The sequence below is a fragment of the Pagrus pagrus genome, assembly GCF_965226575.1.
Source record: "Pagrus pagrus genome assembly, chromosome: 6".
Taxonomy (NCBI): domain Eukaryota; kingdom Metazoa; phylum Chordata; class Actinopteri; order Spariformes; family Sparidae; genus Pagrus; species Pagrus pagrus.
Window position 1 is genome coordinate 3,905,667 of NC_140190.1, and position 15,399 is coordinate 3,921,065.

The 15,399-nt window shown below is 39.0% G+C and overlaps 1 protein-coding gene across 8 annotated transcripts in view; it reads left to right on the forward strand.

Moving 5' to 3' along the window:
• The window catches only part of naaladl2 (N-acetylated alpha-linked acidic dipeptidase like 2), a 445,610-nt gene that overhangs the window by 422,447 nt on the left and 7,764 nt on the right, over positions 1–15,399 (forward strand). For all 8 annotated transcript variants that reach the window (XM_084354597.1, XM_084354602.1, XM_084354598.1 and 5 more), the window contains one exon: positions 5,991–6,189. In XM_084354597.1, coding sequence (XP_084210723.1) covers positions 5,991–6,189 — 199 coding nt within the window. The remainder of the gene's footprint in view (positions 1–5,990; positions 6,190–15,399) is intronic.

Sequence of the window (15,399 nt, forward strand, 5' to 3'; positions counted from 1 at the left end):
TTACTGCAGTGATGGTGCTCCATCGCAGGGCTGCCTTTGGTCCTCTACGTCAGTACCAAAGAAAGGTAGAACTGGCTATTGTCAGTGCTGCGAGTTACTAGAATACACTGAGGAAATCAAAGGAAATTGCGTGCCCATATGAATGAATTATTTCTCAGATCTGGATATCACTTAAAACCTATTGTACATTTTCCAGTTTTAATTAGGTGTATCTCAGCGGCAGCTCCAAAGAAGCAAGTTTTGCGGTTGCTTTTGCTGTCTCATGTTTGCTGATCGGTAGCGATAGGAGAGATGGTGACCACTGCCATGAGTCCAGAATGTAAAAAAGCTTACCTACAGTGCCAAATAACAGAAAAAAAAGTATGTGAGTTTTTGTGACTTGTTAAGCCACACGGAGCATCCGAAAAATGCCTTTAATTCATTGTTTCGAAAGTATTCCTGTCATAATTTGGTGAAAACACAACGATGCTGATGCAGAAACACTAAGGCGAGCAGGTAAAGAAACAAAGGCGAGCTTTAATAAAAGAAGATGTTATCCCAAAAACAAAACTGGCAGACAGCAAAAACTGAAGAAGCGGGGCAGGGGAGAGAACTAATGAAGAGGCAAAATACAAAAACTAAATAAAGTACAAACCAAAGACGCACCAGGAACACAGGCAAGAACACATGGAGCAAAACAAGAGAACAGAGAACGCAGAAGACGCACGACTGACGTGGAGAAACAGAACAGGTGAGCTGACAGAGGGAGGGAAAAAGGGAAAACAAGAAACTCTAGATTTACTCGTTATGTTAGCTGAGCTTCTAAGATCACAGATAACATGAAGTATGAGGAGCTAGCACAGGTTAACCAAGACCTGCTGCTGCTTCAAAGTACAGATTCAGTGCCACCTAATCTTAATGTAATAGCGTGACTTTAGTCTAATAGATGGGATGGTGGGGGAGTAAACCTTTCTCAAAAGTGAGCATTTTTAGTATGAATTTCCCTCTTCGTGTCTCCACGGGACATCTCCCTGAGCCAAGGTCATCTGCATACCTACACTAACAAGTAGGCAGCACATGACTGCTGTGACACTGACTGCTGAAGCATCTCCGTTTGGCTTCAGAACAAATTCAGAATGCATTGTTGCACCGAATGAGAAGAGTGGATTTTGTCCAAATCGTCTTTAACTGTATTTGCACATAGGGAATCACTGGAGGGGCCAGTGTGGAGTGTTACTGAATACTTACAGTGACCATGTGACATGTGGCTGTTGCACTGAGGTAGACTTTAAAGAGCAGAAAATGTCCTCTGAAATGAGATGTTAGCTTGTAGGTCAAATGACTGTTAGAGTCACTGTCAAAGCAGTCTGTCAACATGGTTGCTTTGCAGGTTACATTGCGTTCATGCATATAACATGTATATGGATTCACATTTCAGTTTGCATTTGTGTCACTAAATTAAGAACACGAGCGCATCAGTAAATACAAACACCTACGTAGAAGATGTTTAAATGTAATATACATGTTCGTGTGCCTTGTTTGTACTGAGTGGTGTATTCTGTGAACATAAATATATGCTATAACTAATTAATGACATGTGTATAACACCCTAAATTTTTTAGAAGTTACCTCAGGATAAATAAAGTATCTATCTATCTGTCCACCCACAGAATGAGAACTGGATGGTAGTTTGCTTACATAAAGTCATTTGAAATGTACTGGAATAAAGTGAGGTGAATAAGAGCTGTGAGAAAAGAGAGTCTGACCTCTTCTCTTCATGGTAACTAAAAAGCTATAATATTGTGTATATTTTTTATTTACATTCCGACTCCAGTGTCTCTAAAGCTATATGGTGCTTCTGAAGCTGCTTTCCTTGGCCTCTCTCACTCACATTAATTCAGTGACACTCCACAGTTGTCCGCTTCTGAACCGTGTCTGTCCAACTAAAAACACCAAACTACCTTTGACACTGCAGGACCTTCTCCCAACACTTTCAACAGTAAAATGGCTTAAAGAGGGCTTAAAGAGACAGGAGCTTACACAGAGTGTTTGTGAATACAGAGCTGCAGCACCGGACAGTATGAGGAAAGTGATGTGTTTTTTGATTCTAAAAGCATGTAAATCTATTCCCAAATAGATAGTAGAAATAAAAAGAGTAACCCAAAATTAAATTGTGAACCTGCAAATAAGCATAATATGTCTCCTTTAAAACGATATCTTTATTTATCTTTATCCTTTTCGCATGATCCTTTATTGTCAAGCACTTTGCGATGTCTATTTCCAAGTAAGAGCTACAAGAATGTGCCAATGATAATTAACTGATACAACTTATGACTAATTAATTATTGATATTACATGTTGTATAAATAGTACAGCTCTGCTCGGTGAGTATGGGTAAGAATGACAGCTCTGGTGCTGTGTGAAGATCTCTCCAGTGCTGGGAAGTGAATTGCACGCTGGTGAAGCAGAGTATTCATCTGCAAAAAACTGATTAAAGATTTGTCTACATCCGATCTGACTGTGGGAGATGAAATGAGGCTAATGCAGGTGAGTCACACTGACTTAGATTTATAAAACAACAGCGATGTGTACGCACAGCTTTATAAATCTGATGAAAAGAATATGTATGCATAGCCCTGTGTTGTGTGTACGCTCCTTTGGTCATAAATCATGTGGCCCCTGATCAAGTGCAAAACAACAAAGCTTCAACTTAAGCATGGTGAGATAGACATATTGTAATAATGGTATATTTTATATTACCTTATATTAAAAAAAAGCGCGACACATTTTAAAGTAATTTATGACTTATTACTATTTTTGGCAGCCTAAATCTGCAGCACATTTTTATTTTTTAGCTTTTATTGTTTTCTTAATCAAATAATATGACAAGAATTAGAGCCAGGATTCTTTAAGATCATCTGTGAATATAACATAATGAGAATAAATTAAACCTACATGCAAGAGCCAATGCAAACATTCATAAATATCAGCAGACGTCGGTGAACCAGAAAGTAAAAATATTCCATTGAATAAAAAGCATCACCCTGGAGCTCTTTTGTATCTCTCTCCTCTCTGCCACTCTTATCGCAAGAGGCCAAGTCCCAACTGTATACCCAAATACAAACACACTCACACAAGTCCCTGTGTGTCACAAGATGTGATGGATTACAACAATCAAACAATATTTCATGAGTCCCAGCTGGCTGCGAGGAGCCAGAGCCATTTAAATTTGTAGGAGCGAACAGTTCTCTTTGTCTATTTTTGTCCCCACTGTCTTCCCCTCTCATCTCCGATGAGTCACGCTCTGTTCCCGAGCTAAAGTGACTCACTTCTGATCCGTCGAAACACAAACACACAAAGGTCTGTTAACAAAGACCAGAGCATTGCACATTATTAGTTCATAGTCTCTTTTCAAATCAAATGAAAACGGTATATAAATCTAAATATGTTTGCACTTTCTTCTGCTGTGGCTTCAGGGGAGAAAGCTCTTCTTACACCACTACCGAACAAATGCAAAGTTCCTGATCTGAGAAAAATGCAGTTTTTGTGCATATCACTCAATCACACCAGTCATCAGTTGTTAGTTTTCTGTTTTCCTCTTATTTTCCTACTCTTTTTCTTCTAATAGATGTTTCACCTGTGTTTGGCAGCAATCTTCCTCATGCAAAAGAATCAACCCTAACAACGATCAGAGTATTATTATTGTAAAATTCTGCAAAATCCAGTATTACAAACAATCTCTCGATGTGCAATATCTGCTACACTGTCCAATTATGGTATGGCTAAAGTTAGAGATGGATCATGGTTACAGTTAATTAAATGCAATCCATGGACCTTGAATCATAAATTATGCACACATAATCATTGCCAAAACAACAACAGAAATATAGCTCATATGTAGCAATTATATATACAGAGGGAGAAATGTTTTATGCAGGAGTCATTACAGATGAGGAGCACTCTGCAATCTCTACATCAACTTGTAGATGAAGGCAAGATGAGTTTTTAGGCCTCAGTGCTGGTGATAGCTGTTGCCGGAGACATTTTGTTTTTGGGTTGTTAGTCTGTCCATCCGCCTGTTTCTTCAAATTTGGAATAAATGTCCACTTGGACTCAAGCATGAACTGATGAGATTACGCAGGATGCAGGCAGGAAGTGCTGTGGATGACGTTTTATTTATGATCACGGCAAAGGCAGGGACAGGCACACACAACTGAACATCAGAAAACATGGTGTTGTTGCACCATGTGACAAAGCTCTCTATCAGTCCTCTGTCCTACTCTGTAAAAGTAGTTTCTAACATTCTACATTTCTTATTATAAATCAGTCATGGTGAAAGTGCAGACCCATGGAAAGCTTTACGTGAGGTGGGAGAGAAAATAAATACTTCATTGATAGAATACTGAGACCTTTGACTAATGCCAAATAATAAAAAGGAGAGCTTGTTTTGGACACAACACACACCTGCCGTGTAAATAAATATGTATTGTTCATTTCCTTTTACAAATACAAGCAATGCAGAAAGTGCTTTGCTCAGTTGATGTTCTTCTTCTTATATTTAAGAATCCAACGTCTTAGCTCAGCAGTACAACACTGTACTGTAAACAACACATCACAGTAACATGCTCCTTTTCAAATAATATCTAATATTAGTATTTCCTAAACCTTCAACCTTTAACAGTTGAACACCTGGACATGGATCTTTGTCCTCATACAACAGATTTCAGCTCTTCCAACACAGGCCCACTGGATCCAGCCAGATATCATTTAATAGAGCCAAGAATACAGGCCAATTAACTGTAAATTGTAATTGATTTGCAGTGCCAAATGTACTGTAAAACAAGCCAGCTTTGTGTTGACAGGCTAATGAGGACAGCGCTGTGTGGGTAACTGGCGTGTGTGTGTGTGTGTGTGTGTGTGTGTGTTTGTGTGTGTGTGTGTGTGTGTGTGTGTGTGTGTGTGTGTGTGTGTGTGTGTGTGTGTGTGTGTGGGTCGTAGTCTGAGTGTGTGTGGGGTAAATTGATCGACAGTCTGTTTAATGTATTGAGTGCATGGTTGCTATGGGGGTTAAAAGAGAGACATGGGAGAACAGTTTTAAATTATGACCTGAGTTAATGTGTTTGAACATGTGTGTGTGTTTGTCTATATGGTGTTAATCAAGATGCTGGAGAGGTCCGATCATCTGTATTGGGATACTGCAGGGCTCAAGTGTTTCGTGTGATTTTGACCATTAGCTGATACCAAGATGCCAGCGTGTGAGAAGAGCATGTTGAGGCTAATTAAAAATGTATGGCAGTGAGGTCTGTCAGATTTAACGATGTGATGGGATCGTCAAAGACTGACATGGTTGGTGCACTGCCCAGGATACAGAGACACAAAGAAACCGACACGGTCTGTCCATGGTTTCCACTTGGTGTAAAATGGGTTCTAGTGTTGTCTTTAATTTGCCGTTTGGAACTGATAAGTGAGTTTGAATTCATCTTGCTGTTCATAAAACCATTGCTTTTCTTAGTATGTTTGGGGGCTTACAGGAAATAGGAACTTCATGTCAAACAGTGTTTGCATTTACAAGATACAAGCTAAATGTCATTTTATACCATGCAAGGGTTTCAAAAACAAAACTAGTTTCAGGTCTTTTTATCTTTATCTGCAGAGCGATCTAAAAAAATAATACACTGATGGTTAATAATTACAGGTTTAAAGGTGAAAAAATATATTCAACGTTAAAAAGTACCTTGTTTTGACACCCTGACACCATGTTGTGTGGTTTTGTTCGGTGGGCCTTGATACTCAAACGCCCTTCGAAGCATAAAAAGCACATGTTTTGTTGAGTCTGAGTCACAGAGCTTTTGGTTTTATTTCTCAGACAATGACCTTCAACCTAGTTCTTTTACCCAGCGTTAATATAATCAAGTAATCCACTATTACTGGAACAGACAATTGCATACCTTAAAGTTTGTTCATGTGTTGTTTCTGTTCTTCTGTCTCTGTCTCCCTCCATACGTGTCTAGAGAGGAGCATGGTATCTCAGCCCCTGCTGTCCTCAGCCTCCTCTCTAAGAGACCACGCAGCTTTCTTCCAGTCAGAAACTATGCGGCCGGCGAATGACCCTAAAGAGCGCGACCCCTCCCACGTGCGGATGCTGAATGATGTACTCCGTGACCTGGAGAAGAGCTTCATCATCCCGCAGACACCGCCTGGAGTGTTCAGGTCGGAGATAAGTTGCTGTCTCAGAGTTGCAACGGTGCTGTAGTGTTAGGAAGGATTTGGTACCCAGGAACGCACAATTACACACTCACATAGGAAAATCTTAAAATGTGCAAAGTTTTGTTATATAAACTCAAAATCTTGAACAATTCATTCAGTTTCTGACATCTTAACGTACCTTCTAGCAGTGTTTCTTCTTGGTGTTCTGTTTATCTGGTGAGAAATTATACAGGTCATGCAGGCTGCCTTTTTATGGGTCAACAGTTGCTTTCTGTATCTGTTTCCAGTGATGGAGAGAGTCCTATTTTCCATTCCGGTTAGCAGGTCTCAAATCTGAGCCATCTAAACTCGTGGGCAACTTCACCTCAGAAAAGTTTTCTGACCTTTGGTACAGTACTCTGTGGGCTTATCATCGCCACCGTTAGCTAAGTTGGTACTTGTACCTCTTTGAACTTGTGTTTTCTTGTGCATAAGATACATACAAAATAACATCGCCTGTAAAAACTGTACTCTGTAGCACCATTGGTTATTGATAACAATGCCATTATCAATTCTGATTCTTTATCTTTATAGATACCTGATCAATGATCCACCTTTTTAGCGTAAATTTAACAATTATATTTTCTCTGAGTCTGAACACACTGATGGACGAGTTGAGCTGGCTGTACATCTGTAATCATTTAAAGTGATTGAAATGAGAGTCTGAAGAATGTGGCAAAGATCTCAAGGCGTTGACCCGGCCTCCAAACCGACCAGCTCCCAAATCCATTTGAGCATCCGTGGGACGTGCTGGGACATGTCAGATCCATCCAACCAGTAATCAATATTCTCTCATCCATCTTGGTGACTCTCAGACGACTTGAACTGCTTTGCTTTAGCAAGCTGTTTTTTAGGTATAAATTAACGTCAGATGATTTCCTTTTTTATTTCTGTCATGCTGCAGCACTGCAGTGACATGGTTTTAACAGCTGGTGATCGAATTGCATGAACTGAACAGGTGACATTTATCAGGCTCAAACAAGCAATTTAGAAAATAAAAAGTTCCGTTGAGAGAGTTTACTTAATCTAACTTGGCACACTTTTAAAAGTTTAGCCGATAGAAAACAGGAGGAGAGGTATTTGATAAGGATATGAAAAGGTTCTTACATGAGATCCTTCGAGTGCTACCAAAACAAGCTATTGTAATGAAACCGTTTCAGTGGGGTCTGATATCTTTTCTCAGTGTGAGTTTTACCTCTCCCCACAGTGTAAAGCTTTCATGACAAAAACACCAAACGCATGTTTTGAATTGAAGACCGCCCAAAAGTAAGAGCTTACACACCTCATAGCTTGCCAAAGCTTTTCATACGTCTGACTCATGTTCTCAACAGATGAACCTTGATGAGATACTTTTGTTGAAAAGGGTTTTCTGCTCAGGGTCTTGGTTACACATTTAACAGAATACTGTGTTTTCACAGAGGTCAAGGAGTAACATGACTAGAAGTGGGAATATGATGAAAAATGGCAAAAGAAAAATCTAGTTTTAAAGTGATTTGTTTTTATGAAGTGGCTGGTTACAGGATTTGACCATGAAGGCTTCAGTAGTGGAATGTAACTATATACATTTACTCATGGACTTGACTAAAGTACAAACTAAAGGTACTTGTACTTAACCTGAGTATTTACATTTTATACTTATCCTCCACAACATCTCAGCAGTAAATAATGTACTTTCTACTCCACTACATTTATCTGAAATTTTAAGGTACTAGTTACATTTCAGATAAAACATTTTCATACCCTTACTGTCCAGTTAAAACCATGTATCTCCAGATGTGTTGATGTTGAATGTTCGGAAACTGAAGTGCAGTGTTCCTTTATGTGTTGAGAAAATTCTCTTACTTTTTAAGCTAGATAAACTCTTTAAAAACCTTGGATCAGCCTGAAAACACATTATCACAAACTCTCATGCTGGCTGAAAAGTTGACTTTTTAGAGATACGTGGTTCTCACATGACAGCTACACTACAAACATACACTGATCTGTTACAGCTTTGCATTACAGCTCAGCCTTGGTCACCCTTGAAGTCAAAAACAAACAAACTGCAATACCTGGAAAAAAATAGGGATGCAAAATATATATATATATATATATATATATGTATGTATATATGTATATATATATAGATATATATATTTCATTGACTTAACAAACGCCGCAGCTGCTCACTGATACAGTAGGTGGCGGAATGCGCCTTTAAAGTGGTTTGTGATTCGCCAAATAAACATAGAGAAGAAGAAGAAGAAGAAGAAGAAGAAGACGAGGACGAAGAGGAGGAAGACGAGGACGAAGAGGATGAAGAAGAAGAAGAAGAGGACGAAGAAGAAGAAGAAGAAGGAGAGAACGAAGAAGAAGGGGGAGGAGGAGGAGAAACGGTGTAGACCATGAGAGGCAGGTAATTGTCTGTTATCAGTATCGACTAAAAAAAAAACATCCCTATTGCGCATCCCTAAATAAAAATCATACTTGCACTTTACTACAAGGGGAAAGGAAAGACTACACCCCTGAAAACTACACTAGTTCTAAGGCTAACACATTTACACACAGCGAAAAGAAAAGAAATTACATAACTTTCTCTCTTTTCCGTACCTCTCTCCCTGCCCTAATAATTTCCCCACAGTCCCTAAATCACAAGCAGTCCTACATTGTAGCAGCCATGATTTAAATCCCCTGCCAGCCTTCTGTCTTGCACTCGGTGCATCCACTTCTTTTTCATCTTGTTCTACATATGGAGCCATAATGTAGCATAAAACTTGAGCTTCACAGTGAGCACATATTTATTCCTTCTGACAAAAAAAGGGAAAATAGGAATAATTTACAGATGACAGTGTTTGATTTTTCTTTTTCCCCTCCCGGCAGCAGCTTTTCGGGGCAGAGCAGCAGTAATTCATTGGCTCTGCACAGTCTATGCACGAGAAAGTGAGAGCTCCAGATTAGTTGGTGGAGTTATTTTAGTCAAACTGTTCAGCTAAAAAGTAAACACAATAAATCATATCAAATCACATTTAGTCGGAGGACAGCTGACCTTGACTGATAGTGGAGACTTTTTTCCTCAGCAACTATATTTCTTTCTCATAATAGTACCACCTCTGTTCGGTTTGATTTTAGCGTCCTCGCAGTGTTTGCCGTGCACTCTGTCTTCCCCCACAGCACTTTAGCTGTCTGCTTTTCAACGAGATTCTAACAGAATAAATGGCCTCTGCTGTTCAGTGTTATTCACAGTTTATGGCAGTAATAGACATGTTAATTGTCCTAGACTGCCATTAGCACCCAAGCTAAAATTAGCTGCTTCATCATGCTCGGAAAGCATTAAGGCTTAATAGCACTCATTTATAAAGGAAGTTACCATTCCCTCACAGGACTAAGACAATTAGACTAAGAGCACTGAAGAGTCTTTAAAATGTTTACCTTGATGGGATATATTGAATTTTAGGCAACAAAACCAAAGATTGATTTTTAAGCGACATAAACGCATAATTATGACACTTTTAATGCAGTGCAGTGACACGTATACACGATAATGCCTCTGATTTGTATTTTTTGTGATATGCGTGATTCTTGTGTAAAGTAACTTCTCATTAAATTACACACTGAGCCTTAAAGCACTTTCCAGACAGTCCCACCCGCTGTGTATCTGACTGCTATAAGATAGTGTGATGGGTATTCGGTAAGCCACTGCTGACCCGTTTGCGGGCCTGGTTGTAAATATTTCAGTTTAAAGATGTAGTTGCTGCTGACACTGGAATGAGATTCAGGATCATAAGTGCTGTAGGCACCAGCAGGGTCAGTCGATGGTCCTGCTGTGTTCAATTTTAAATGCCAGAGTCTTACAACTGTCGGTGAACAACTGCTGTCCTGTTTCACCTTGGAATCAATACAATCAATACAGAATACTACAGTGTGTATTACACTCTGTATTTTTTGATCAATGAATATTGATCGTTGAAAAGTTGTGTTATAATTAGAAAACTTTTTTTGTATTACCCAAAATTCAAACTCAAGCTAATTGCTAATGACTACCATTAACCTCACAGAGCATACTACTAATAAATAATAAACATTGTTTAAACACTCAATGTTGATGAATGTCACAACTTTCGTTTTGCTTTGCAACCCTGTCATATAATGACAATTAAATTACCCGTAGCTCTTCATTTTACAGTTCAAGTAGGTGGTTATTAAGTAACATATTCGAAATTACCCCTCAATTACCACAGTAATTACCTCAAAATGTATTTGAAAATTACCCCAACATGACTATTTTCCAATAATGGCAATTTCCAGTTAACGTCCAGCTGGTTTCTGCTTAACGTCCGCTGATCATGAGATTTCAATTTCAAACTGCTTTCTGTCTAACTTCCCCTCAGCAGGATACTCAATTGAAGTGAATTGTTGCAGCTTAATGTCCAACTAGTTTTTTTCTAACTTCTGTAGTTGTAAATTGTACAGTTTTAGCCAGTTACAGCCTATCAGTCCAACTTCAGAACAATTTTCCTGTCTATTTTTCTTCATAGTAAGCCACCATCAAATTACCAACAGATACAACTTTATAATCAAGAATCAAGTTAATAATTTCCCATTCTAAAAGTTTATTTCCATAGTTGCCTGTTGAGGCCTAACAATAATGTCTTCAAGTTAAATGTCACTCTTTTTATATTGTGAGACATTAATATATTAGCAAGAGAGGACTGATGTTAGTTTAATGTTCAATGCTCCCATTGGTAAGGGGGGGATAACTCAACCTTCATTGAGTCAACGGACTTTGCCTTGATGTCTAAAACCAAAGGGTACAATAATTACTGTTACTACTTAACACATTTAACAGATGGGATATTCTTCTAATGTTGTAAATCGACTTTACATTTGATACATCAAATTCTCCCCCTTGTGGCGTGTTAATGATAAAATCTTAGACACCATGAATGTACATGCAAAAGAAAAGTGTATTATTTATTAGCTATTTCCAAGTGCTGTATCGTAGGCAACTGGATGTGTTTGGCTTGAGTAGACTTTAGGATATGCAATAACCCCCACCGATTGGCTGGTTAAAATAACTGCAAAGGGTCACACGAAGGTGGAGTTGGGTCTGATTGATGTTTGCTTCAACATTTATTGTTAATGCACCAGTGCAGTATCATAGGGACACTGAAAATGGTCAAAGTACTAACTGGTAATTAGGATTTTGTGAATCACTCAGATCTTGGATGTTGATGAAAAATATTCTCCTCTCAGTCCCACGACTTTGATTATATATCACTATTCCGTTTTTTCTGAGGTGGAGATGACCTCCAAACAGGTTAAAATACTATATTGCCAAGGGAAGTCTTTCTTACAAAATCAATATTATCATTAATGTATGTTTATATGCCATTGCTGTCTAGAAATGAACCAATAAGAAACTTCCATAAATGCACACAAGTATGCTACACTGACAAGTGATGACATCTAAGATCAATACGTTGAACTTGACATTGAACAAGAACTTCCATATTGTATTTGAAAGTTGACTGCTAACTTTTAAAGCCACAAGCAAGAACTGTAGAACTTCCTCATAAGCACACGGAGGTTATATTTTCTAACATCTGAAATCAATATTTGGAGCTGCATATCGAATTGGAAACTTCAATATGGATATAATATATTTTGGAATTAAGCACACTCCATTTGTAGGGTGAAAGACCTGGAAATATGACTTCCAAAGCCAATATTGCATTATGCATTTGCAAATAGAGGTTTCATGCATCTTCAAATAAATCCTGAAATCAATATCTAGAGCTGCCTATTGCTATTGGAAATTCCATATTGAGTTTGGAGGGTGACCTTGGTTTTGGACGTTGATATGCTAATATGGGTCCCCTTTCCAGTATTTCAACTAAAAAAGATCCGAACCAAACATGCAGCTGCATATTGGATTTAAATGGATTTACAGATTAGGCTTTTAAAGCATCATTCTAGCTTTAGAAGGTAAAACCTCTTGAACTTGACTTTCATAATCAATACACTGACTTTCACATCAGTCAATTATCCAAACCAATGTGACTTTTCTGCATATGCACTCCCTTCCCATGTCATTATTTCTACTATTTCTAGTATTAGTGAGTAGTTCCTCCTAACCTTGTACCTGAAGTCGGGCCCTAGTCTTTAAATACCCCTTTACAAAAGGGAGGATAAGCCCAAATGTTCATACTTTGAAACTAAACTTTAATGGTTCTCACAGAGGTACCAGGACTGTCAGACACACCATGCAGCTGTCAGTGCTGAATGGATGCTGCTGCTCCAGCCTGAGTGACACCGGGGACCAGCATACACAGTTTAAACCCAATTTGTTGTGTTGCCGAGCAGGACACAGGCTCCATTAAGAGTGGATGTCAGGTTGCCGAGGGCCACACCAATCGATAGCAGATGTCTTTATGTACACTCTGAGGTGCCTCAAAAAGACCTCTTTCATAACTGTATGTTCACAGACAGGCAGTGGGTGACAGTCTTTTGGCTGGCAGACATGGACAGACAAGATTACATCAGCTCTAAAGCACTTTTGAGCAGTGCTCCACTTTTGCTATCTGTTTTGAGTGTTTCATTTTGTTCTTTTCTCACCACTGCACCTTATTTTTATTTTTTTTAGTATTTGAGGGTATTTATTAACTTGTTGTAGTTGTACATTCTATGGATTGCAAAGTGGTAGCTAGAGCATGGACAACTGACCCGAACCTGTTTGGACCCACCAAGCCCGACAGGCTTGGTCAGGTTTGGACAAAAACGTGAAAATGATGTCCAGATGCTCTCTGATGTTCAAGAGAACTGTAACAGTTCTATATGAGTACATACGTATCCATAGATATATAGATTACATAGACAAGTTATAACCATCGTAACACAAACTCATTACTTCAGCTTACATGGACTGCATGGGCTTGAGTCGAGTTCGGATGTTTAAAAACAGGAAGTCTGGCGAGGTTGGGTTGGGCTCAGTTACCACTCTGTCCATTCGGGTTCAGACAGGAAAAAGCACCCCGAGCTGCACTCTAGTTGAGGCAAACCACCCTCCACCTCATGTTAGCTGGTTCTTAGCTTCTGCATCCTCCTTTCCTTTCTTTGTCTTTATGAAATGAACAGATTTAGTTAATATGTCCACAAACTTCATATGTATTTTTAAGCTAGTAAAGCCATGTCATGGAAATGGCTGAAGAATATTTTTAGTGATGAGCTCGCTGTGCTGTCATACCGATTTGATCACGATCTCAATGTCTACTTGATCAATCAGATTGCTTGGTCAGAACTACTTGTTGTATAATGACATTTAACCCACATCTGCCAGCCAATCAGAACAGGGAATTCTTAGTGGCAGTGGCCCTGTTGTGTTTAAATAGAGCCATCATATTTATGTAACAGAGACCTATGTGTGAAACAGACTGATGAAGCCAGCAATGCTTCAGATTCCCTGTCTGAAAAAGGCTCATGTATAAACTGGTGATCAGTCCAGGCATGTGTCCTTCCTCGTGCCCAATGTGTGCTTGGGGTAACTCCAGCCAGGAACCATAAAGAGGATAAGCAGGTCCAGACAGTGGATGGATGATGGTCTAGATGTAAAAAACACCAGGTTTTAAACAGTGTCTCACCTGCCAATGACCAGTGGGCAAAATATTTTTATACAGCCTTGTTTCCTCAGAAAAACACCATCCTCCGAATTTATTTGTTGTTCCAGGGTTACAGCTTTGTCCAAGACGTGAACACAATACTGACCGATGGCAACAAAAACTCCTACTGGCAAGCTCATTAAAGCACTTGCCAATGCATGCCTGCTCTGTCCGGCTCCTTTTTCCTCCTTTAAAAGTCAAATTTTCTTGCTGACTCTTGTTCACAGTAGGGATGTTCCCAAATATGAATGCAATATTCAGCGTAGCACAAATAATGCATATATTGTAAAAGCTTTTCAGTACATATTTGTTCCGAATTACTTGTTTTATTGAGCCCTATGTTCCATCACAAATAACTTTACGAAACTGGAGTAGGAGGAGTTTGTGTATGATATTCTGAAAAAATCCTGGATTGTTAAAATGTATTGCTGATAATGTACCAAAGCATAAGAGGTGTTGCAGGTTGTGTCCAAAGAAATACATCCATATGGGATGACTCAGCATCTTATGATTAACGTCCAGTCGCAACTTGGACAAATTTGTAAAAATGTTTTCCTTAAAAATGTTCTATATTGACATTTTGCCTGTTTTTTTTTTTTTACCTTCCTGGCTGCCAGTGTTCCAGTCTTTCAGAACAGTCGCTATCAATGTCTGTTGTTTATTTGTTTTCAAAGCCATTTTATCATAGTATGATAATGGAGTTGAAAGTGCAGACTCATTTGAAAGTCTACTGCTGACTTATGTGTTCATGTGCTGCCAAATAGCATTGCACTCATGAAATACAGTATTTTGTAAAAGCACACCCAGAAGATACAGAGCAGATACAAAACAAACATGGACATTGTGGTGAACGTGACAGCTGCTTGTGTTCATTGACTGACTTTTCTTTTTTTTTACATTGCTTTACTGAATAAACTGTGTCAACACATATATATGACAAAAGCCTAAACCCCCTTAACTCACAGGAGTTGCCTTTCTGGTGTCATATAATGGTGTCATATGGTAGAGTACACACAGAATCTTCACAGTGCTGCTGACTTTGAGTCTAAATTGTGTGGTGAAGGTCAGTGTTCGTTCACACCCTACAGCTCGCGACCTGTGTCTTAACAGATGAAGAATCACTCCATTTACTCTCTAAGACTGTCTGTTCAGCCACTTTAAGAGAAATCAATGTACTTGAGCCCCGAGGAGAGCAACACTCCGAAGTCTCTGCCATTCTGACCTACAAATGACTACTCTGCCACCCCCAAAAGGCTTGTCTGCGCTTATATATATGTGCTTTGTGTACCACAGTGTGACGGGAAGACAAAGAGACATAAATAGGGGTGTCTTTAAAGAACAATAACTCAACTGGTACAGCACGCTTGTCACAAATATTAACCAGAGCAAAGTATTAAAGGTTTTCACAGGTGGTGGTTCTATGAAGGTCAGATTAAAGCAGTTTAGCATAATTTGGCCTGAATACAATTAATTAGCTGCTGGTTGGCTGACACAAAAAAATGTGTGCTGAAGCTGCCAAAATCAGAAATGTCAACATTCA